The following is a 27,129-nucleotide window of genomic DNA, read 5'->3' on the forward strand; positions in this document are numbered from 1 at the left end:
TTTAACTGAATTAAATAAAATGATATTCCTCCCAATTTTTTTCTGATTAAAAAACTACACCTTAAAATGTTTTTTTTTATAGGTAAGTATAATATGTAGTTAAAGTACTACTTAAAATTTAAACTTATATATGTCTTGTGATGGTTAAGTGAATCTAGTTGGTATTTTTAAGAGATCTAAATTGAGAACCGTCAAAAGGGGCGAATAGGAACTGAAGGTGCAATAGGAACAAACTTGGAAAAAGATTTGTTTTATTATTCTCTTATCACGAATATTTAACCGATAGCATTAGTACTAATGTCGTTTGGTACTTAATGTATTTTAGACCAATTTCGATATATTTGCAACCGGATGACAGCTGTTTACCTCCAATGATAACACGTTATCAATTATGATTTTAAACGCACGTTTTTTTCTAAGTGGAAAAACTTCTCCAGGACTAAGTATATAAATCAAAAGTAAGTTGTTTATGATATATTACTCTAATACTAGACACATATTGATGATGATTAAGACACTTTTCGTAAGTGTGTAAGAAAAATTGACTTTTTTACGGAGCCCGAAATGTTAGAAAATATATTTATAAAAAATATTGGGTGAATAGGAACACTGATAATCTAGATTTTAAAAGAGGATATTTTTACGTATCGATACACGTACCTGTTCAAATCGATAGTTCAAAAATATTTACGACCATATTTACTACTTATACGACTAATACGAGTGATATAATAATATATATATATATCGTTATAATATATCACTGATATATTATAACGATCCATATCTCCGATACAAACCGGTGCGTAACGATGCGTATCGGAATTTAACTCCAATACGATTCGGTACGTATCGATATGTATCGGACTTTTACTTCGATAAGAACCGGTACATAGGTATGTACGCAACAAGTTTAAATAGTTTAATTCTTGAAAATCACGTTATTTATTCATTTAAATATTATTTAATTGATTGTAAAATACAGTTTTATTGTTGTTGATTAGTATCCGTGGTGAAAATGGCCCGTACATACAAAAGAACTGTTCGCCAAAAACCTTATACCAAATACACAGAAAATCAAATTAAACTTGCTTTAGAAGATTTGAAAAATGGTTTAACTTTTCGGGCTTGCTCGAAAAAACATAGTATTCCGACAACGGTTCTGTATAGGCACAATAAATTTAAAAAACAATACCCTAATAAAAAAATGAAAAAACAAGGCGGCCAGAGTATTTTGTCATATGAAACCGAAAAAATGTTAGCTGAACAGTTAATTTTGTGTTCAACATGGGGTTACCCTTTAACATCATTTGATTTAAGGTGCATAGTAAAGGCATATTTAGACAGAAAAGGAGTAACAATTAAAATATTTAAAGGTAACATGCCTGGCAGAGATTTTGCACTATCGTTTTTACAACGTCACAAAGATATTTTAAGTCAGCGACTGTGTCAAAATATAAAACGTGCAAGGACACAGGTGAGTAGAGAAATTATTAATTCATACTTTGATAATTTAGAAAAATCCTTAGATAACGTTTTGCCAGAAAATATTATTAACTACGACGAAACGAATCTGAGCGATGACCCGGGTCGAGTTAAAATTATTACTAAAAGAGGGTGCAAGTATCCTGAAAGAGTAATGAATTCGAGTAAGGCCTCGACATCTATAATGTTTGCATGTACTGGAACTGGAGAACTCCTACCACCTTACACGGTCTACAAGGCAATTCATATGTACGATTCTTGGATCAGGGGAGGACCTTCAAATTCTAGGTATAATAGAAGTAAATCAGGGTGGTTTGATGTTCAATGTTTTGAAGATTGGTTACTGAAAATAGTTGTACCGTTCGTTAGAAACAAACCAGGTAAAAAAATAATAATTGGTGACAATTTATCGACCCACTTGACTATGGAGGGAATTAAGGCCTGTTCGAAGTATAATATTGAATTTGTGTTTTTGCCCCCAAATTCAACACACATCACTCAACCGCTTGACGTTGCTTTTTTTCGTCCCATGAAACAAGCTTGGCGTAGCATTTTAACGACATGGAGAATGGGTAAAGGTAGTAGAGAGTGCTCTATACCTAAAGACCAATTTCCGCAACTGTTAAACATATTAATGAAAAAAATTGAAGGAAATCAAGTTGATAACATAAAAGCGGGCTTTAGAAAATGTGGAATTATTCCTTTGGATAGAGAACCAGTATTAAAAATGCTTCCTCCTGAATCAAATGCGAATGACAGTCTTGAATCTGAGGCTGAAGTAGTTAACGATTCATTAGTGTCAATTCTAAAATGTATGCGTTACCCTAGCACTGATAAAAAGGCACCAACAAAACGACAACGGATGAAGATTGAACCGGGCCAAAGTGTTGAAGTCGACAATCAGGAAGTTAGTAGTGACAGTGAAATTTCGGTAAATGAAGACGACAATATAAATAAATCAGATAATGGAAATAGTTCTGAAGATAGAATTCTAATTGGTTCAGATTGGAATGGGTCTGATGAAGATGAGGATGAACCTGAACAACCTGCCACTAACATCGAAAGAAATGGTAAAATTTTGAAAGGCGTGTTTAAAATTACTGATGTACTGAAAGTAAATGATTGGATAGTAGGAGATTTTACGAACAGTACTGTATCAAAACAATGTTCAACAAAAACAATTTTATTTATTGGTACGATTTTGGAAACAGAAAAAACAAAAGTAAAAGTATCTTTTTTAAAATATCGTCCAACTAAATTAGATTCGGGAAAAATGTTTGTTTTTCCAGAACATGAAGATATTTATTGGATCGATAAAATTGATGTTGTGGGTATATTAAAACATCCAGAACTCAAAAGAAGGGGCCTTATGATGTTCGAAATTGATTATAATGAATGGTAAGGTGTACACTATGTTTAATAAGTTTAAAACTTAAGTTCCCGAAGACATTTTTAAATAATTTTCTTACGTTTGTAAAAAATGTTTTATTGTTAACAATTTAAGTTTAAATTTGTTTAACATTTAAGTTTATAAAGGTTATATTATATTCTGTTAATAAAATATTAGTTTGTTAAAATGTAATTTGTTAAAAATTGGAATTTAAAAAGGTAATTTAATATGTCAATTTTAGTTGAATTTTGTAAAACATTTTATTTTTAAAAGGTTATGACGTATAATTTTCATTGAATAATTTTTTTAAACAACTTTTTTAGTTAAAAATGTTGTTGTTAATTTTTTAAAAATGTTTATTAAGTTCCTATCTCCCCAATACTCGACTTGAAAGGAATAAATTCATAAATTGCATTAGTGTTCCTATTCGCCCCATCGGTGGGTAAATAGGAACACGTTTTTAAAAAATTATTAAAAAATAACTTTGGAACTTTAAGCAATTATTTTTTATCTCAAAATTGTCAAATTGTTCACACATTCCAAAACAACTTTCAGAAAAAAATAATCTTAAAAACTCAGGGTTTTAATGCAGAATAACCTCAAAAACCGTTCCTATTCGCCCCTTTTTACGGAATTCCCAGTAATTTTCATAAGCATTGGGTAAACAAAAAAAAAAAAAATAAAGAAAACCATGACATTTATTGAAAACTAGATTTGTAGTCTTTTTGAGCTATAAATACTATTTATAGTCATTAAGTATTTAAGAATTTGATTAGTTTCTTAAAATCATTTATTACTAATAGACCCATAGACCACAGAAAGTTAAAATAGATAACAAATATAGTGATGATTATACAAATACTTTTTCAGTTCTTCAACTCACAGTTCTTTGTCCTATTCTATTTTTCATAATATGTATAAATGGTCTTTTAAATATTATTTTAGATGCAGAAATGTATTGTTATGCAGATGACACTGTGATTTTGTTAAAACATAAAAATTATAAATATTTAATAATTTTGGCTATTAAATGCTAAGATAAAGTTAAATGTTGGTGTGAAAATAATAATTTGCAGCTTAATTTAAACAAATCTAAATATAACATATTTAATATTCAAAAAATAAATAATAATTCCCCGTATCTACCTCATTGTACTCATGCATATAATTGTATAGTGTATACCTTTAAATAAGGGACACTGGACAGCGTTAAATACTAGAAAATTTAATATATGAGTCAAATTTATTATTGAATATGTTAATAAATGTATATTGTTTTAAATTATGTTTAGTACCTATGGGTAGTGTTGATTTTACCATAGTCTATGTTAATGATAGACGATAGTTGCAAAATGATCTGTAATATCACATTTAAGTATTATAGGATTAATATTATCTATTTCAAAGTTTTTGACAAAAATATGATCAATACAAGTGGGCAGTGGCTGAATTTTTTACTACTCTAATAGATATACCCATTTATACAGGATAAAAAATTATGACTAGCTAAGATATTGAGTTATTCAATAGTTTACTAATATTACTTATGTTTATTATACATTGCTGGTGGGTGGATGTGTGGTGGGGCGTGGGCCAATTTTAGGTTACTAATGGATTATTTTATGTTTGTTTCGCCACTGTACCTATTTGTTAAGTGGCTCAATTAGATATACATTTTTACTAAATTAGTGTAGTTATCCTCAATTCACAAATGTAAGTTTTACATACCTTTTAACTTATTACATAATAGTTGTTGACTAATATATTTAGTACAATATTTAATAGGTATAGATTAGCAAAAAAGAATGTGTTGGTAAAGAATGGGAAACTTTTAAAGTATATTATTATATTGCAGGTATACAAATGCAATTCTAACTATAAATCTAATTATCTATATATAAGATATATATAAGATATATAGATTATATATAAGATAAGTATATAAAATACAGTGCTCTCTAGTCACTTACTATACAGCAGAGCGGTACCTACTTCACCACTTTTAAAAAAAAAATCAATTATTAACATTGGATACCGTAAACAATATTTTTCTAAATATGTAAAATTCAATAAAAGAAAAGGTGGACGAGACGTGTGTACCGCTTTGTATTTTTTTTTTTTTTGTTTGTTTGAAATAAAAACCTTATGAGTTATCTTGTACCTATTCAATTTTCAAATTTAAATTATAAAAAGAAAAATTATTATGTATTTCTAACTACAAAATTAATTAAAAACTTTAATAAATACCAACTAGATTCATTTTTCTACCAGATAATATTATATGCTGAAGTCGAAAACCTAAAACGCAAAATGCATATAAAATGAGCACTTACCTATCATCTAAATTCTAAATCACCTCAACACTGTTTATGGTGGTTAGTTATTGGATGTAATGTTATACTTATTGGTTTTTTTTATATATATATATATTATATATATAAATAAATTATATTCTAAAAAATTCTACCTACGGGGAATATCGATCATATTTACTGTTCAATTTCAGATGGGTGGAAGAAAATGTAATTACGATAAGCAAGAGTTGGTAGAGGTTCTAAAGTTGTTTAGAACCGAAATATTAAATGCTTTTGGTAAAAGTACTGATCCACTATGGAACAGAATATGTTTTCATTTTGGAAACAAGATCAAACCAGCAGCATTGTACACAATTATCAAGTGCAATAGATTAAATTGTCATGATATTTTAGGAATCAGTGACAAAGCTGATTCAGAAAATGATGAAGATAACGATGTTTCGAGTCTTACAAGTCTTTCAGAAAATAATTATGACGATGATGAAAAAATGTTTGTTATTAATAATCATGTTTGGTTATCATTACTTTCTCCTGATGATAATTCTTCAATGAAAACTGACTGGTCACATACAATGTTTGAAATTCTTTCGACAAAACTGGAAACTAATTGTATTTGGATGTTCAAAAGACATTCATTAAATGTATCTGAGTCTGGATGCTACTTTAATTGTCAAGGATACTGTAAAGAATGTAAAGCAACAATTGATTTAAGATGTATTAACAAACCAAAAATTAACGAACCAGTACGATTTTCTTATAATATGAATAATTTAAATGAAAAAAAGCATTCTAATATAATGAAACGACCTTTGTCAGGAATAGAAAGAAATAACGTTTCAAAGCGGTTATGTGATGGAAAAATGGCTGTGAATTGGAGAAGGGAACACGTATCTGAAAATTCAAACAATCGTAAACTTTATTCGTTGGACGTTTTACGCAAGTCTCGTCAAGAGTACAAAGATAAAACACAATTTAAAGAAATTTCATCGGAAAAAAATGTTCTAGAATCACTTCTATGTTTGAAATATGAAGAAAAGTATTGTTCAAGCATTCACAAAATCGGATTTGATCCTTTTTATATTTTTTATTGGACTCCAACACAAACCATTATATTTAACGATTATATTCGTAAACAAAAACATAGTAAATTGTATATTGTCGCCACAGGGATATTATGTAAAAAAATTGAAAGGCCTAATAATAATATTTCTGGTCATATATTTTTATATCAAGGAGTCATACACACAGGATCAAAAAGTGGACAGATCCCTGTTACACAGATGTTATCAGAATGCCATAATATTAACCAGATAAATTATTGGCTTTCAGATAGGATGAGATATGCAAAAATACCAAACATTATAATTTGTGACCATTCATTGGCTTTATTAGGAGGTATATCTAGATCCATTGCTGGCGAAGTAAATTTAAAATCTTACATGGATAAATCATTTTCAATTGTTTCAATGAAATCAAATTTTACTTTGAAAACCTTTATTCGAGTTGATTATGCGCACGTCATGAAATTCGTAAGTAACTGGTCCTGTTTTAAAGGAACAAACATTGTTGTAAAAAAATTGTATCTTAAACTTATATCCAGAGTAGTAATGTGCACAACGTTGAAAAATGTTGAGATAGTTATTAAAAATGTTTTAATAACATCCAATAGTTTATATGAAGGATATAATGATGATAATAGTCCAAGTGAAAGTGAAAAATCAAAGATACTACTGAAAACAAAAATTGCGGGAATGGATGAAATAGAAATAGAGGATGAAGAAGACGATTCCATACAGGCTCAGTATACGAAAAAAATAACTTTCATTATTTGCCTTCATTTTCAAAGTCATTCCTCAAATTGCTAAAAACATACCCGTTGTGGTCAGCTATAATGTCACAACATTATGATTTTAATGAATTGACGGCATCGTCTGCAAGTGTAGAAAGTTATTTTAATGATTTGAAAAATAGATCTTTCCACAATGATAAGCTACCTATTCGCGCTGATAAATTTGTCTGTAAACATGTGAAAGAGATTGAAGGTATGCTCAAGTTATTAGATCATGATATGAAAGTTGAAGAAAATAAAAAAAAAGAAGATAATATGGTAGATTTGATTGAACAAAATGAAAATTGTATTGGTTTAGAATCTGAAAAGCCAGCTGAAATATTTGATCATGATATGAAAGTTCAAGAAAGTAAAAAAAGTGAAGATAATTTGATAGATATGATTGAAAAAAAAAATGCAATTTGTATTGATTTAAAATCTGAAAAGCCGGCTGAAATATTTGATCGTCATATGAAAGTTGAAAAATATAGAAAAAATGAAGGCACTATGATTGATTTGATTGAAAAAAATGAAAATTGTATTGATTTAGAATCTGAAAATCCGGCTGAAATATTTGAAAATTGGCAAGGATTGGGGAAAAAAAATAAAAAAATAAGATCTTCATATTATGCGGCTCCAGCTCCAGAAATAATGTATTCTAATGAATACAAAAAAATGGAAATAGCGTTAATTAAAAACGGAAATTTAGTAAATAAAACTAAAAATACCAAATATAACAATGAGTCATTTATTTTATCCAATACGTGCCCATTTGATGCTATAATCCAAGCACTATCATGTGCATTTTGTGATAGTCAAGAATATAGCATGCATATTGAATCAAATCATAAATCCATTGGGGTTTATGACATAATAAAAACCTTGGTAACAGAAGGATTTTCAAAAGAATTCATAAATCAACGAATTATATTGTTAAAAGATATTTGTGAATCAGAAAAACTGATTAATAATAACATTCTTCTGAAATGCGAAGGAAATGTTTCAACGTCCTTCGAGAAGATATGTAATGGCATAGAAAGTACAATTGAAACATATACCTGTAAATATTGTTCATTTGAGTGGCAAAACAAAAAAAAAGTATTGTATTTAAGATTAAATAGCTTTAATAATTTGGATTCAATGATAACAAAATCGTTTCGAGAAACATTACACTGCAGAAACTGTTCTAAGGAAAATGAAGTGACTATAGAAATTGGAAATCAGTTATGGATCGACTGTGATATAACAAAAGCGTCTGTCATGAATTTACCAATTATTCTTAACCTAGAAAAAAAACTGATATTAAGAGCTGCAATTGTATACAGTGGAGTCTTAAATTCGAAGAGCATTGGTCATTATGTATGTGTATGCAGAAGAAACGATGGTGCATGGGAAGCTAACAATGATCTACAGAATAAAGTTACAGTAGCTCGCACAAGTATTATCCATAACATTGGTGCAATTTTGTATACTATATGAATATGATAGAATTATTTAAAAATATTTTATGTTTTAAAATTTTTTGATGTTTTACATAAAAAGGATAATTAAAAAGAGGTACTTGATTAATTTTGTTGTTATTTAATAAAAAAAAATATACAATTAATACATACAGTAGATACAAGTAATTCACTTAATACACCAATTAATTTTAATAAGCTAATGATAAAGAGAATTAAAACACATATTATAAAAATAAAAACTTATATTATATTATGATATATTGTATTTAGATTTATCATTGATGTGATTAATTCTAGTACATTAAAAAATTATTAATAATTACAAATATTAAATAATGAACAAAAATTAAAAAAAGGTAAACTTTTCCAACAATTATTCAGAATAATAACTATTTAGAATATTTAAAAAAAAAATGTATTTTAGTCTGCCACGTAGGTATGCCTTACTTCACTACTTCAGTATTTATTACTTTCAGTACACGGAAAACACGTAAGTTAATCTTAATTTATATCAAAGTATAATTTAATTATTAAACATTAAATAATATTGGCTGGCTAAACTTTAGGGTACCAAAACTTTTTGAATAACAACTTTTTCAAGTTCGAATTTGGTCTTACAAATACTTACTAATGGAATACTTTGCAGGGGTGAAAATTTTTTTTTAAAAAGTTGAAGTGACCCGGCTGGCTAAACTTTCAGGGATATATCGAAAGTTGTTGACTTACAAATTCTGATTTTGTGCTTAAAAATACTTACTAATGACTTACTAAAAGATTTCCAAATATGAGTTAGGAGGGGTAATGTTGGGCGGCTAACTTCACGGACATATAATTCAATGCATTTTATAATTGTTACAAAATAATCAGATTTATCACGGAAATAACTAATAAGGATTGAATATAATCGTATAGAATTATAGAATATAATATTATACAATAATAAAAATGGCAATATTTTTATGAATATAACAAACAAATAATATATGAATGATTGAGTACATCAATAATATAAATAATAACCATAACAAAAATGTAAATGAGAAATTTAAAATTAAATAAATATAATATTATGGTATTAAATTTCGGTTTTGATATAAGAAAACCAACAAATTAACATTTTTTGTTAATAGTGATGTTCGCTTTGAATTCACTACATTTCCAGCCGTTGAAAAGCATCGTTCAGAACTCACTGATGTGGCGGGTATTGATAAATATTTTTTTGCCAATATTCCAATTGCTGGATATTTATCTTCTCTCGATTTCCACCAATCAAATGAATTTAAGTCGAACTTTAATTGAGGTTCAGCTAAATAATTTTGAAACTCGGTCGTCAAATCGTTGACTTCAGTTACATCATCACCGTAAAGGAACTCAAGTGCACTTTTTTGAAGTGATGGTTCGCGTCGCGTATTTACATTATGAACATTAGTACTGTTTAATAAATCCATAACGGACGATCGAATGTTTTCTCGCGCAACGATAGGTTCATGATCCAAATTTTTATATCTTGGATCTAAAAATGATGAGATTTGTCGTACAGAGACTCTGCTTTCTGAATCACACTCAAGATTAAATCGTTCTTTTATATCAGAAATAATTGTTTGCTTAAAATTACTTATAATTTGGTCGTCATTAATGTGTGGTTTTAAATGGTTTTCTAATAATTTTTTAAGCAATGGCCTTACCATTGAAGTCGGTGAATGCTTTTCTCCACATAGAAGTGCTGTAATTACTTGGAATGGCTTAAAAGAATGACAAGAATTTCTATTTTTAACCATTGATGTTTTAAGATTTCTAATTTTTGGGCTATGTGTGTGGAAGTAATAGATCGATCAGCAATCACACTAGAAATTGGACACCTGTTTTTAAAAATACGTTCCAGCATTAAGTAGATCGAATTCCATCGTGTCTTACAACATTGCAATAAAGACTGTTCAGGCATACCTAATTATTTTTGTTTATTTAATAAAGATTTTTTTGCCAAATTAGAATGTTTAAAATGCCCTACTAAACTGCTACTTAGTTTAATTATTCCGGAAATTGTATCTTCTTTTAATGCTTTATTTATAGATAGTTGTAAACTATGAGCTGCACACGTCACATCTGAAATATTATAATTTGTTGTACTAGTAATTAATTGAACGGCATTTACTACATTTTTAGCATTATCTGTAATAACAGTCGTTAATTTATCTTTAATATCCCAATCAGCGAATACATTTTCTAATCTTTCTGCAATATTTAAAGCTGTATGCCGTTCTTCCATTTCTTGGGTTGTTAAAGTAAATGACAACGGAGACCAATCATTATCTAAAGCATGTGCAGTTATAGTAATATATGAATTTTGAGCTAATGAAGACCAACAATCCGATGTGCACACATCACTTTGGACATCTTTTAAATTGTTTCGAATTTTTTCTTCGACAGTTGATTTTAAAATATGCAATCTTTTTTTTAATGCTTCTTCTTTGATAATCTTATAATTTGGTTCTACGACGGCCATAAATTGACGGAACCCAGAACTCGAACAAAATGACAGTGGTAACTGGTTCATAGAAATAAGTTTGGCCAATGCTATATGAATTGACTCTGTTCTTTCTGTACGATCAGTATCATTATCAGGTACAAAAAGACGGCGACGCTTTCTTGGTATCGGTTGTGTAAAATCATTATTAGTACCTGAAGATGACGATTCACTGTTTGTAAATGAATCTGTATTTTGTAAAGAGTTAATTGCTTCGAGATTATTTGATGAAATTAACCTATAGATATTAGATACGTGTTGGTTAAAAATAAACACTAATTTTCTTTACTTAAAAATCTAATATTTACTGTAAAAAATTAATGCAAATATGTATGTATGTATTTAATATGTATAATATATGACATTTGATTTTATAGTAGATTTTATAATAGATCGTCTTTTATATATCAACATCGATAACGATAATCTAATGTAATAAAATTTAACGAGGTATGATAACATACAATCTATACTCTTGAGGAGTTTGTGCTTTATAAGTAATAATAGTTTTTATATTTGTTGAAGAAAAATAACATACAATTAATTCGTTAAATAGAATTTTTTTTTTTAGCTAGAAACGTTTTCAAATAAAAATTACATAATTTCATGATTTCATATAATATTTTGTTGCACAGAGAGTTTCGTTAAATAGAAGTTTGTTAAATAGAAATTTGACTGTATTTAAATTTCTTTATTTTGGTATTTGAGATTTATTGTACTATTTTGTTAGGTTCGATTCAATTTTTCAGAAAACATTGTATTTATTATTCACTTTAATTTATTCAAATAGAGTATTAGTAATTTTCGCGATTTAGATCAATTTTGTCAACATTTGCACATGCATATAAAAAATATATAGTGATTATGTTAGGTTAGTATGTTATGTTTATTTGAATCTCAAAATTTTAAGTATTTTGAAAATCATAATATGCATATAAAATGCTAGAATAATCTTTGATGAAAATTTCAAGTATCTACGGCTAATATTTTTAGAGTTAAACAAAAAAAAACAATACAAAATCGATTTATTCAAAAGCTGGTTTTACAAAAAAACTCCTATTTTTCCTTAATATATTTTTTTTTGTTTTAATTTTTATTGCAACAATTATTGCTTTATTAATAAAAAAAAAAAAAATCACAGCAAATTGTTATAATGTACATACCTTGTTGATGTTCCTGGTTGATTAACTTTATGCATAATTTTTAAATGTCTTATTAAAGACCCAGTTGTTCCACCAACACAATAATATTCATTGTTTTCATCTTCATCACATAATTCTCAATACGCTTTATCCCCTTTCCGTTTAGCATAATCCCAAACCCTACTTTTTTTTTTACCCATGACTGTGAAATTGTAACTGTACTTAACGAACAAGCAGTATAGAAAAAAAGTCAAATGTGAAAATACTTGTTGGTAAAATTATTATTTCTAATTGAATTCATCAATAACCGTTGATAAAATTAACAATATATCCAATAAAGAGCGTGCTCGCGAAAAATAATAATCACACAACACAATATTGGGTATACTTCTCTATTGTTAAACCTGGGGATGAGATTACGGCAGACAATTCAAAATAATAATAAATCAGTAATAGGTATAGGTAGGTATTTGTTTTATTTCATATAAACAAGCATCTATATCGATTATCTAACATAATATAATAATCAGTTAATTTGCTCGACACGTGTAATACGTAAAGGACTATAGAATATATAGAATATATAATATTATTATAATATATTATTATACTATAGAATATTATATATTATGTTATATCACTGCACAAATATCCGTGAACACGTGAATACGTGAATACGTGAACACAGATAGTAAATTCACGTGTATTAAGTATACGTGAATACAAAATTTTTGTTCACGTATACACGGACTTCGTGTTCACGTATGTATTAATTCACGTTTTCGATCGAGACCTCTAGTATTCTCCCACATTTAAATTAAAATGTTCATGTCTGAATACACAGCTCACTAAAAAAGAAATCCCTAACAAACAATAGTATAGGTAAGTATCCGTCTGTCTAGACTCTATTTAATTCATATAATATACCCTGGGTCCTTTAAGTCAAATGTATCCTAAGATTTCGAAAACCAAAGTTTTCGAAATTAGTTGTATTTTTATCGATCAACAAGCAACATCACATTTCTACATACATTTTCTTTAGATTTTTTTTCTTTTAAATATGGATCTCATGACACGTAAGTATCTTTATAGTTTTTTTATATTTAGCTAAGTTATATAAATCATATATAAAATGTGTTACAAATTAAATAATACGTCGTTGGGTTTTACGAGACTATTTGATCGAAAAACACTACATGTATTCTATTGTTATCGAAAATGCCCTGTCCCAACCGGTCTATTCTCGACACGTGCAGGTCAGTTTCAGGAATTTTATCGATGCTCTGTTTAATACAATGATACCCAAAATAGTTAAAAATCTATAGTGATATACCTAATTCCCAAATAATATTTTACCTAACCCTGGCTTAATTTGTCTTCATCACCGCAAATGCTAAGACACTTGCTCCGTTATCCGTCGATGTACGTTCAGTCTGCTCTAGACAACCATTTCGTACGTACTATTTCCGCGTTTTCACACAACAGTATTAACAATTTTTACAAGTGTTTAAACACTTTATTTAAACATGTTTAAATGCGATAAGTGTCCATCGGTTTTTAACGCGAAGCGTAGTTTGTCGACTCATAAAAAAACTCATCTCGGAATTCGATTCCCATGCACTATTTGCCCAACGACATTTATAAACAAGTCACATCTTAATAGACACCAAAAAAATCTTCATGGTATGTATTTATATAATATTATTTCTCATCACTCATGATATTAATTTAAAATAATTTTTTCAAGCTATCATTAACGTGCCTGCCCATCGTCAACCCGCCGCACGTGAAGATATACAGATAGCACCGCAAATAACTGTTCCAGATATACCAGCTGGTGGTTCAAACATGTTATCTGATGACGATATTTGTATGATTGCAATGGATGCATATGAAATGCTAGACGCTAATACAGGTATTTATATTTTATCACTCGCGACATTTTCGACAACACATTTTTAGTTATTAATTAGGATTTTTATTTTTTAAAGATTCTTACACTACAACCGATAACGGGAAACGTGCTTCTTCCGCAAACACTACGTCTGCTATCAAAGCTAAAAAAGCACGTTTACTTCTTGTACAGTCTCCCGGCTTTATAGAAATTTCGTCTTCTGCAAATAGAAAAGTCGTATGGTATTACGCAAAAAATATCGAAAATATTCAAAACTAAATCGACATTTTTAATTCGATTAAATCTGAATTAGTCGAGTTACTAAAATCACAAGCGTCTAAACATCCGATCAAGTTTAATTTAAAGCTGGAAGCTACATACAATATTCCAAATGTTGATAATACATCAGAGAACCGTTCATTTAAGACCTCAGCTAGACCGATTTTTGCCGAAACTGGTGTACGGGAAATTGTTGAAGAAGGCATTATAAAATTAATGGCTGAACAAGACGAATATTCTAGCAAGGGAAGTGGTTATACGCTACAGTGTATTGACGGAATATTATTAGGTGTTTATCAATATACGCCTATGAGCGCATCGTCTTATATTCCGTTACCTGATTTCATTGAAAGAAAAAAAGCTGTAATCAACCCGCAAAACTCAGACCAACAGTGCTTCAAGTGGGCTATATTAGCAAAACACGTTACAGGCGTTAAGTCGTTGTGTTTATCACGGAGTTCTTTTGGATAAGTAATGTCAACTTCATATATCCGTCCGATGGGTGATGAATCGTTCAAATCATTAAGCCCTTCTAGTTTAGGTTCAACACACTTAAAACCACCATAGGGCATGTGTTGTGACATTGCCCAACCGTATAGATTATTACCTAAAAAAATAAATTAATATTAAAAAAAAAATAATTAAAATATATGTATATGTATACTTACAATCTTGATAAATTAACCATGATTTGGACTTTGTTGGATCATAATCTGGGGTCTTTTCATTATTAGCTTTAGCATACCTCATACTTGCTTGTGTCGAACCGCCTCGAATTCCTATAAAAAATTTATATATTATAAATGTAAATTTTTATATATAATTATTATAATTACCCTTTTCAATCATCAACAGCATATCATACTCTGTGAGTAACTCTAATTTGACTCTGGTATATTTTAACATACAATCAAAAGAGAATCCTGGTGCTGTATAGTAAAAAGATGGGTCCAAACAGTATGTGGTTAAACATAGGTCTCTGAAGTTCTCAAACACGTCAGCCAACAATAAAACATCAATTTTCAGATATAGATCACTGTATTCACCCAAAGTCTTGCATCCAAAGTGACTCCAAACAGTTTTTGCATGTTCATAATCTTCTTCTTGTATATTTGATTCTGTTAGTGTACTGTAGAAATCTGCTTTCTCTGGTAAATTGGTTTGCTCCAGCTTGTTCCAACCATCCGTATACTCATAAGGGTAAACACTTTTACGAGTAACGAGTGGCAAGTCCACGGCATTAAAATGTTTAGCTGTTTCTCTAAACTTTTCGAACCCTGGTGTTAATAAATTGTCCGAGAGTGTTGATAAACTTGAAGCCATAAATCTTAATGTGTCGATAAACCGTATTGAAAAGTTGTTGGAAACGTGTTTTGAAAATGAGATGAATTTTTCTTCACTGTTTGGTATTACAGAAATTCTTTTGACATCGAGACCGAGTTCAGTTACAATAAAATGTGCATCATAATTCGATAAATTGTGAAAAAAACATGGTACAAAATTTGGTGTTTGAAGCTTGAGGTTGCAGGTATTACACAATGTTTGTCGAAATTTACCCGATAAGTGACAGTGATCGGCAACTTTATGGTTTCCCACAGAGAAACCGTTTTTACATAAATTATGTGCTTGTTGTTGTTCTGTAGTAAAGGTTATTAGTATGTTGGTTTGTAGTAATTTTTCAATGTTTTCAGCTATTTAAACGATTCTCTTCACAAAATGTTCACCCACATTCTGATTATCTTCATCGCCACGAAAAATTATAGGTGAAGTTGGAATATTAAATTGTTCAAGCAGTTCTGCGGGAACGTCGTTATTTGCTTTAACCATAAAACCATAACTCATGGCTCGTGTTTTTGAATAGCTTTTGTATTGTTTCCACATTTTTCATCTGATTTTTTAGTAGTGCTTCAAAATCTGCATATATAACTATCGGATGTCGTTGAGTTTTTTTTCCATGCGTCGAATTCTAACATCGATCCAGGAGCAGGGATTCGAGGTAAAATTGGTTTATGTGTTCCACATATTAACTTGTGTTCTTCAAATCGTATGCGCTCATTTAATTCGTATTTATTAATATTTCGAGGCTCGAACGATGTAAAGCAACGTTTACAAAATACAGCGCTTGCTTTATGTCGGGTTTTCTGTGATCGCACAAGTCGGGAAAAATTAGAGATGTAGGTAAAATGAGAATTTTTATCATCGGTTATTAGTAACAAGTCAAAATGATCTGTTTTTTCTTCATCTACCACCTTCAATGGAAACACTTCATATTTTGGAAATTTTTGAGGTGGTTGGAAATGTTTTTCGAGTTCGTAAAACCTAACCTGACTTTTTTGAGTTATTTATAGACCACTGAAATTTTCGATTTTTTAGAGAAATTTTTTTTAAAGTGTCGATAAAAATTTTTTGGATGACCAAAAAGTTTTGAAAATTTAATACAAGGTTCCTTATGAGTTGTTATTAATGTAGCTAAAAAAAATTAAAAATCGTTAGTCACAATTTTTTTATACAAGCGTTTTTAGTTCAAATTTTTACGAAATCTGTCGAAAACGTGAAAATTTGCAAGTAATTTTGAAGTTGAAAAATCATAATTTTTTTTTCTTTTATAACTAAGTTTTGAAAATTTGGTACAAGGTTCTCCATAAATTTTTCTTCAAATATCTGTAAAAAAAACTCTACCGGATTCAGACAAAAAATTTTTATGAGTGTTTGAAATTTAGATTTTTACAAAACCGCGTTAAATAACAGTTTAGCCTCAAACGATTTTTGATATTTGTTATTATTCAAAAAGTATAAGTCGTAGATACTTGAAAATTTTACCAGTTATTAAGATTCGCGTTTTCTTTACGTGATTTAATTTTCAAAATATTTTGACTTTTTTTGAGCTATACACAACTTATAGTCAACTTATAGTTTTATAGACAACTGAAATTTTCAATTTTTCTGAAAATTGTTTTTTTTATGTGTCGATAAAATCTTTTTGGCCCTATCAAAATACTTGAAAATTTAATACAAAGTTCCTCATAAGTTATTATTATAGTGATTAAAAAATTATAAGAATACACAGGCACAATTTTTTTTTATTAGCATTTGAAGTTCAAATATTGACAAAAATTCGTCAAAACTATGAATACTTGCAAATTATTTTGTAGGTATATTTCATAAAAATTTTTGTATAAGTAGCTAAGAGTTGAAAATTTAATACAAGGTTTTTCATAAGTTTAGCTTACAATTATTATAAAAGAACTTAAATTTTGTTGTATTCAGGCCATTAAAACATAAACCACCTTTTACACCAACCACTAGAAATTATATCCTAGGCTGACAAATCATCTTCGTTCAGAATCGTTTTTCGTATACAATGATAATTATCATTGGATTCAAATTTAACCCTCCTATAATGTATAATAATGATCCATACAGCACCTAATGTACAGCAGAGCGGTACTCACTTCGCTTTTTTTTTTTTCTTTTTTTTTTATCTAAATAAAAAAAATAAATATAAATATAAAACATTTTTTATTAAATAAAATTAATCCAACACCATATCCTAGTACATACATTTTATAAGTTTATTTTTTTTGGTCTGTGTCTGAGAAGCTTCTTGGCGGGATGTCGCATCATTTGACGAAAACAGATTGAATGAGCGTAACCATTTCTTTGGCTGTAGTTAAATCATCCGGATGCTGTCCTGTTAAAGATATTTTGAGTGAGCATTCAGCATGCTTCCATCTAAAAAAGTTAGGTTAGGTTGAATTAAATTTTATTATAAATATTTCACTTTAGTTATATATATATTATTATTATTATTATTATTATTACCTATCTTGCAGAGTAACATTAGCAATTTTAGCACATTTTTAATGTGCTATAGTCCAGTAATCTAAGGCCGTACTCTTTACAGGCGTCTTGACCGTTAATGAGTCTTCATCCTTTTTTATATTTAAGGTGTTCTCTGCATCGGTTGGTATAGTTGGATCTGTTATTAAATCCAATATTTTGTCTGTATAACAGATAGCAGTGCTCTATAAAATAATAGTTAAATTATATTTTTTTTTACTTTTTCGTAATATGTCATAAATTTATATAACTCACTTTTTTCGATACCGGTTTCTTCTCCGGTTTTACAGCTAACCTTTTCGATGTACCTTTTTTTTGAGATGTTGTTGCAATATTATCCTATAATTAAAATAGACGATAAGCTGATGACGGTTTACAAAATCAATTTTTCATAAAATATTTAATAATTTTTAAAAAAAAAAAAAAAATGTCTTAATTAAAATAATTATATATATTGTGATAAAAAAAAAAAAAATGTTTTTTACTTACTTCGGACAATACAACCGACTCCTCGTCATCGCTTTTAAATGAGTAGCAGGACATTTTTTCAAAATTAAATTAATTTTATTAAAAAAAGTCTAGATTGTAAAATCTGTTGAAGTATACTGAATATACTGTATCGATGAGTCTCTTATATATGTAACCACTTCTACTCCTCCTCTTAAGTCTAAAATAATCAGTTCAGCTAAAACACTAACTGGAATACAATTTGAAAGGTTTTGTAACATGTGACCTAGGTACGTCTTTTCATAATCGAAAAAATAGAATGTAATAACAAGTGTGATTTGTATCTAAAAGAATGTAATTGACTTCTACATTTCAATGTCAGATTTGAAAGGTTATATAAAATTTAGCAAGGTAAGATTAAAATCATGTATTTAAATAATTGGTCATAGTAAACATGAAATAGAAACTTATAGTCGAATTGCCTGTTTACCATGACACGTACGTATATTTTGGAGACTACGCCCAAATAGTTGTATAAAAGCGGTTGTGGTAGTATTAAGAATTAGACATACAGCTAGTTCAGTAGAAACACTATGTAGTAATCCGGCATATTACATTACATCATTCCTGTTGCCCTGAGCTGATATTAGTTGGTTAGATTTAGAATAATGAATATTAATATATTAGATAATTGGATTACGAACATGGTTTTAATAATCGTTTATATAGATTTTTAAGATTAAAATGATGTATTTAAATAATTGGTCATAGTAAACATGAAATAGAAACTTATAGTCGAATTTCCTGTTTACCATGACACGTACGTATATTTTAGGGGACTACGCCCAAATAGTTTAATATAAAATGGGTTGTGGTAGTATTAAGAATTAGACATAGTTAAGCCTCATTCACGCATAGACCGATGACATTGTTCTATACTTAACAACACATCGGGCTTGCTTTTATTATATACATTGTCTCAGTGAATAAATAACTTTTAATTCAAACGAGTTGTTTATTAACTTCAAACTTCCTACACTCTCTGAAGAAGACATACGACAAAGTGGACTTCGTCGTTAAATCGTGCTGAGCCATCTTCACCAAGACCGGTTCACTACAACTAGAAGCCAGTATATTTTTTTCAAGCATCTCCACGCTAACAGAAATGTTAGTATTAATTAATACTATTACTTTACTACTATTAACCAGCTTTAAATTAAATATTTACTATTATCATGTAGAATTTAAGTTTTATTATTTGAATAGGTTGACTATTATAATTTTCCACTATAAAAAATGATTCCATTTAATAATGGTATTTTGTATAATTTACACCACAAATAGGTTCATTTAAATACATATGTAATTTGTATCAAAAATATAACATGTATTTGCGTTACATAAATAAATTAATTTTAGTATTTTTTTTTACACCACGTCAGAAAACGAAATGAAATATGTAATTTGTACCATCCCTAAAATTGAGTATAGTACAAGACATTTTGAATAAGGTTAAGTGGGGTAAGTGGATAAACGGGGTAAGTGTAAAACCAGATGTTATCATCTTCAGTATTTAATCTGTTGATAGTAAAACTGGAAATTTGTTAAGTGATTGTAGCATTTAATATTTCATTATAATTGGCAGCACTGTAATATCATTTATCACGATGTTATCACAAAATATATTTTTTTTACAAAATCACATCGTATTTATCAAAACAGACTTGTTTTGAAATTTTTTTTTTATCCACATAAATGTGAAATTTTCAACCCCCGAAAAGGTAAGAATACTTTATATTACCTATGTTTTATTTAAGATGCACATGTCTGTTTATCAAATTCGACATAGGTAAACGATGTTTTTTTCGATTATTCACTTTCCCCAGTAGAAATACACATCGGGGCAAGAGTATAATCGTAACACGGGGAAAGTGTAACATTGTTGTCACACTAACCCCATTATATGATATTCATTTAAACTAAAACTAAGTAATTATTTACTAATTAATTAAATTATATTTGGTCAATTGCTTAGGTGAGAATGGTACGTACGTATGTTAGGAAGAGCGCCCGTGCTACCAATTACTCCAAAAGCGATTTAAAGACAGCTGTAGATAAGATAGTCGAAGGTACATTAACATATACCGCTGCATCAACGATGTATAACATTCCTAGGCCAACTTTGTATGCACATTCCAAAGGATTACGAGGTATGAAATCAAATTCAATGGGGAGGGCTACTGTCTTATCACCTGATATTGAACATCGTTTATCCGAATCATTAAAGATTATGGAAAAGTATGGTTATGGCTTAAGTCGTCGTGAAGTATTAGATTTAGTTGGAGATTTTTTAAAAACTAATAAAATTAAGAACTCATTTAGCAAGGGGATTCCCGGTGAAGATTGGTGGTTAGGGTTTGCAAGAAGAAATAACTTAAGTATCAAGAAACCACAAATCGTTGAATACTCTAGAAAAAAAGTCTGTGATCCATTTATTATATATAACTACTTTGACATTTTGCATAAAACTATAAAAGAGTTGAATTTAGAAAATAAACCTGATCGAATATGGAATTTAGACGAGACTTCGTTTTGTCTCGATCCATCGAAAACCAAATGTGTTGGTGCAAAAGGAGTAGCATGTACTAGAACCACTTTTGGCAGTGGTAGAGAAAATACTTCAGTATTAATGGCATGTAGTGCTGCAGGTGATAAAGGACCACCATTGATTATCTTCAAAGGTAAAAATATATGGGATAAATGGATTGGTAGTGAATCTCTGTTTCCTGGTACAACTTATGCTGCTACAAATAATGGGTGGATGGAGAAAGAAGTCTTTGTTAATTATTTTCATAAAAGTTTTATAAAAACTACTAACCCAAGTCCACAAAATCCAATTCTGTTAATTTATGATGGACACTCTTCACATATAAACATACAATTAGTAGAAATAGCAAGAGCAAATAATGTCACTATATTATTACTTCCTCCTCACTCAAGTCATTTGCTTCAACCCATGGATTTGTCTGTATTTAAATCTATTAAAACTTCATATGATCAACGTTTGTGTACATGGATTAGAAACCATAAACATCAAAAACTACCTCGACAAGAACTAACAAAAATAGTATGTGACATTTGGCTTCAGTTGGACAAAAACATTATCATCAATGGTTTTAAAAAGGCAGGAATATTTCCTTTCAACAATACAGTTATTGATAGAACTCAGTTCGACCCATTGAGTTTGAAAAGGTGGGATGATCACCAAACTACAATTCAAAATACAAACTTTAACAATGAGGCAACTACAAGTCAATCTATAACGGTTCAAAACAAAAATGACAACATTCATGAGGCATCTACAAGTCAATCAATAATGGTTCAAAACAAAAATGACAACATTCATGAGGCATCTACTAATCAAATATACATAGTTAAAGAAAAAACTTCAGTTGATGACTCTTTATCTTCTAATCAGTCTTTCGAAGAATTACTACTGAATACTATGAAACAAGCTGAAATAAATAGAGCACAATCAAAACGAAAATTAGGACATGGTGGATCAGTAATAACAACAGATGAAGCTATGCAAATTCTAAAAGAAAGTGATAAAAAAAATAAAGGAAAAGAAGAGAAGATTTCAAACAAAAAGTTAAAAAAGAAAAAACAAGAAATTAAGAAAAAAAAAGTGACTAAAAGTGGATCAGATACTGAAAAAGAAATTCATAATAATTATAATAGTGACTCAGATATAGATTATGAAACTTTATATACAATTGGAGATCATGTTATTGTATGTTACGAAGGTGAATATTTTCCTGGGGTGATAAATGACACAAATCCTGAAGGTGCATTAGTTAGTGTTATGGTGATGTTTGGTACTGGATGGAACTGGCCTCAAGAAGATGATGAACTTTGGTATTCATATAACAATATTATGGAAGTTATTAAACCTCCAGTACTTTCAACTGCAGATAATATGTTCCTGGTTAAAGAAATAACGAAATACAGAAAATAGTGAGCAACAGAAGACTGACTTTATAAGAATGTGTTCCTATATAAGTATTAAGTTTTTTATATTTTAAAAGTTATTTAATTTTAAGAAAAATCTAAATTTTCATAAGTACTTAAGTAGGTACTTACTAATTACATTTTAATTGTTAAGTTGTATTAAAAAAAGTCAATATAAAATAAGTAAGATAAACTTATAAGACTGGACAAGTTTAACTGATAATTATATGCTAACTTTACTTATTCTTTTGTTATGTTTGAACACTGAAATAAAAAATTTTAACTTAATTTTGTATTGCTATTAAGATTGTTAATTATTTAGGCTTAATTTTAAGAAAAGCTTAAAAATATTGTATATTTCCTTTGTTGTATTAATTCTAAATTCCTACTTATTACATTTCAATTGTTAAGTTGTACTTATTAAAAAAAGTCAATATAATAAGTAACTTATAAGACTGAACAAGTTTAACTGATAATTATATTATGCTAACCTTACTTATTCTTATGTTATGTTTGAACACTAAAATAAAAAATTTTAACTTAATTTTGTATTCCTATTAACATTGTTAATTAATTGTTAATTAGGCCTAATTTTAAGAAAAGTTGAAAAATATTGTATAAGTACTTATTTACTTTGTTGTATCAATTATAAATTCTGAACAAAATTGAAAATAAATTTGTTTATAATATGTAAGTACTTAATTAGTTGATCTGTGCAATAAGCGTAAGTAATTCAATTTCAATAATGTTCTGTCATTTCTTAATGAATCAAGATATTTCAATGCAACAAAAATCAAATTAAAGCTTATTTTAATATTTATTATTCACTAGCCCCATACATCATTATATATAATTCATATAGAAGAAACAATCCGATCTTGCACTTGCCCCATGGAAAGGGGCAAGTGTGACGTTTAAAAAAAAAAATTAAAAAAAAAAATAACTCTAAAGTGAGTGATAAAATAACTTTTCTGGCTATGCATTCCAATTGTGTACATTTACAGGTATAACATTATGAAACAATAAAAATTATAAGTTAAAAACAAAAAAAAGCGGGCAAGTGAGTACCGCTCTGCTGTACATTAGGTACCGTATGGATCATTATTATATATTATAGGAGTGTTAAATTTGAATCCAATGATAGTTATCATTGTATACGAAAAACGATTCTGAACGAAGATGATTTGTCAGCCTAGGATATAATTTCTAGTGGTTGGTGAAAAAGGTCGTTTATGTTTTAATGGCCTGAATACAACAAAATTTAAGTTCTTTTATAATAATTGTAAGCTAAACTTATGAAAAACCTTGTATTAAATTTTCAACTCTTAGCTACTTATACAAAAATTTTTATGAAATATACCTACAAAATAATTTGCAAGTATTCATAGTTTTGACGAATTTTTGTCAATATTTGAACTTCAAATGCTAATAAAAAAAATTGTGCCTATGTATTCTTATAATTTTTTTATCACTATAATAATAACTTATGAGGAACTTTGTATTAAATTTTCAAGTATTTTGATAGGGCCAAAAAGATTTTATCGACACATAAAAAAACAATTTTCAGAAAAATTGAAAATTTCAGTTGTCTATAAATAGCTCAAAAAAAGTCAAAATATTTTGAAAATTAAATTACGTAAATAAAACGCGAGTCTTAATAACTGGTAAAATTTTCAAGTATCTACGACTTATACTTTTTGAATAATAACAAATATTTAAAATCGTTTGAGGATAAATCGTTATCGTTACGCTATTTCGTTAAAATTTAAAATTCAAACGCACTTAAAATTTTTCCTATAATGATGCTTCGAGTTTTCTCTATAGATACTTGAAGGTAAACTTATGGAAAACTTAGTGTTGTATTTTTAATCCTTAGTTATAAACACAAAAAATTTTATGATTTTTCAACTTCAAATAATTTGCAAATATTCATGCTTTTGACGAATTTTTGTAAATATTTGAACTTCAAATGCTAATAAAAAAAAATGGTGCCTATGTATTCTTATAATTTTTTAATCACTATAAGATTAACTTATAAGGAACTTTGTATTAAATTTTCAAGTATTTTGATAGGGCCAAAAAAATTTTATCGACACTTCAAAAATATTTTTTCAGAAAAATTGAAAATTTCAGTTGTCTATAAATAGCTCAAAAAAAGTCAAAATATTTTGAAATTTAAATCACGTAAAGAAAACGCGAATCTTAATAACTGGTAAAATTTTCAAGTATCTACGACTTATACTTTTTGAATAATAACAAATATCAAAAATCGTTTGAGGTTAAACTGTTATTTAACGCGGTTTTGTAAAAATTTAAATTTCAAACACTCATAAAAATTTGTTGTCTGAATCCGGTAGAGATTTTTTTACAGATATTTGAAGAAAAATGTATGGAGAACCTTGTACCAAATTTTCAAAACTTAGTTATAAAAGAAAAAAATTTTATGATTTTTCAACTTCAAAATTACTTGCAAATTTTCGCGTTTTCGACAGATTTCGTAAAAATTTGAACTAAAAACGCTTATAAAAAAAAATTGTGACTAACGATTTTTAATTATTTTTAGCTACATTAAAAACAACTTATAAGGAACCTTGTATTAAATTTTCAAAACTTTTTGGTCATCCAAAAAATTTTTATCGACACTTTAAAAAAAAATTCTCAAAAAAATCGAAAATTTCAGTGGTCTATAAATAACTCAAAAAAAGTCAAAATTTTTTGAAAATTTAACTATATACGGATACCACTGACATTAACATTTGGTGAAAATTTCAAGTATTTTCAGTGATTAGTTTTTGAATTACAATCATAAAAAAAAATCGATTTGGTCGAAAACTGGTTTTGCGTAAAAATTGCCGTTTTTCCGTCATTTTTTTTTTGTTTTTCTCGATTTTTTTGAAAACTGTTGGAAAATGTTAACTTTTTACCTCTATAATGCACCAAGGATATTCACTTTTACATCGGAAACCACCTCCATAGTTTGAAATTAGAGCATTATTTCGACTAGTTATGCTGTACACAGACACAAAAAAAAAAAAAAAAAAAAAAAAAAAAAAACACACATCATTGTAAAATCAATACATTCATCACTTCGTTCAGAATCTAAAAGTTATGTTAAATTTAATATGAACTTTGCATTTTCGCGTCACACTTACCCCACTTAACCTTAGTACGAAAAGATAAGTGAAGATTAGTGTGTAGTACAGCATTTAAAAGTATGTCATTTATAATAATAATAATATGTATAATTTTATATCTTCACATTTAAAAAAAAAAAAAATAAAAAAAATAAAAAAATAAATATTTTAATAGTTTTTTTCCAAACCACATATACACAGATACATCGTAAACAATATTTTGTGTTGTTACGTCTTATACACTTAATTATAGTTATTATTATTTTTGTTATAATCAGCTTAGTTTTTGTAAATGTGCGGTATATACACGGAATATATTCTGTGGTATATATATATAACAAAAATAGTTACTAGCTTTTTCTCGTTTCTTACAGAGTTTAGTTGATATAAATAGTTATAAATTATGTTTTATTTTTTTTTAAAAAATAGTATAATATACTTAACAAGAATTTACTTATTTAATATATATATAGAGTTTGTTTTACTTATACATTTATTTATAATTAAAGTATGATTGATTTTATATGTTTTATGAATTATTGCTAAACAAAAATTTACTTATATACCATATATATATATATATATATATATGTTACGGGCAAAGTATACAATTTGGACATTTTACACAATGCCCGGGCATTTTATACATTGTCCGGACATTTTATACAATGCCCTTCGTATATTGTGCAATATAGAAAACGGATGAAATGATTTAACGAATAATGATAAATCGTAAAACATAGCTAAAATAAAGTCAAATTATCATTTAAAAATTATTATCTGTCACTAGGTAGTTAGTTAGTAAGTTCTTATCGTATTTTTACAATGGGGATGTCCGCTTGTCCACATATTATACGTGTGTACGTGACATAATATGTTACCTATAACTATATTTACTAATTTATAAGTTAAATTATATTAAGTAGTAGTGCTAATCATGGAGTGCCACAATCGGCCTTTTACCTATTCTCAAAAATAAACTATTTAGTAACCGCGAATCGTTTGTATAGTGCAGGTTAATTGATTCAGTGCGTAACTATTGTTTCGAATATGGAAAAGTTTAATGAAGATTTAAACAATTTGTTAAAAAAAAAAGGTTCAAATACTTTATTTTTTACTATATTTTATATGTTTTAAGAATTATTACTAAGCAAAAATGTACTTATTTTGATGTACATAGTTTTTACTTATATATACATTTTATTATAATTATAATATTAATAAGGTGAACAATGTTACAAATTATAAACTTGAAAAGTGGTATAAATTATAAAAAAAATACATTTTTTTTTAGATGTGGTGTAAATGAGATATAGTTTTTACCTTACCTTTTTTATATTTAAAAAAAAAAAAAAACGAATAAATATTTACCCATAA

General features: G+C 28.1%; 1 protein-coding gene and 1 pseudogene across 1 annotated transcript; both read right to left on the minus strand.

Annotated features, from left to right (window-relative positions):
* Positions 1–9,548: 9,548 nt before the first annotated feature.
* Positions 9,549–10,204, minus strand: LOC126553347 (E3 SUMO-protein ligase ZBED1-like). The gene has a single exon (XM_050208529.1). The coding sequence runs from the start codon at positions 10,167–10,169 to the stop codon at positions 9,549–9,551; it is 621 nt and encodes a 206-aa protein (XP_050064486.1). The 5' UTR covers positions 10,170–10,204.
* Positions 10,205–10,987: 783 nt separating this feature from the next.
* On the minus strand, positions 10,988–12,347 carry LOC126553348 (uncharacterized; annotated as a pseudogene).
* Positions 12,348–27,129: the final 14,782 nt, after the last annotated feature.

The sequence above is a fragment of the Aphis gossypii genome, unplaced genomic scaffold (genome assembly GCF_020184175.1).
Source record: "Aphis gossypii isolate Hap1 unplaced genomic scaffold, ASM2018417v2 Contig00215, whole genome shotgun sequence".
NCBI classification, from domain to species: Eukaryota; Metazoa; Arthropoda; class Insecta; order Hemiptera; family Aphididae; genus Aphis; species Aphis gossypii.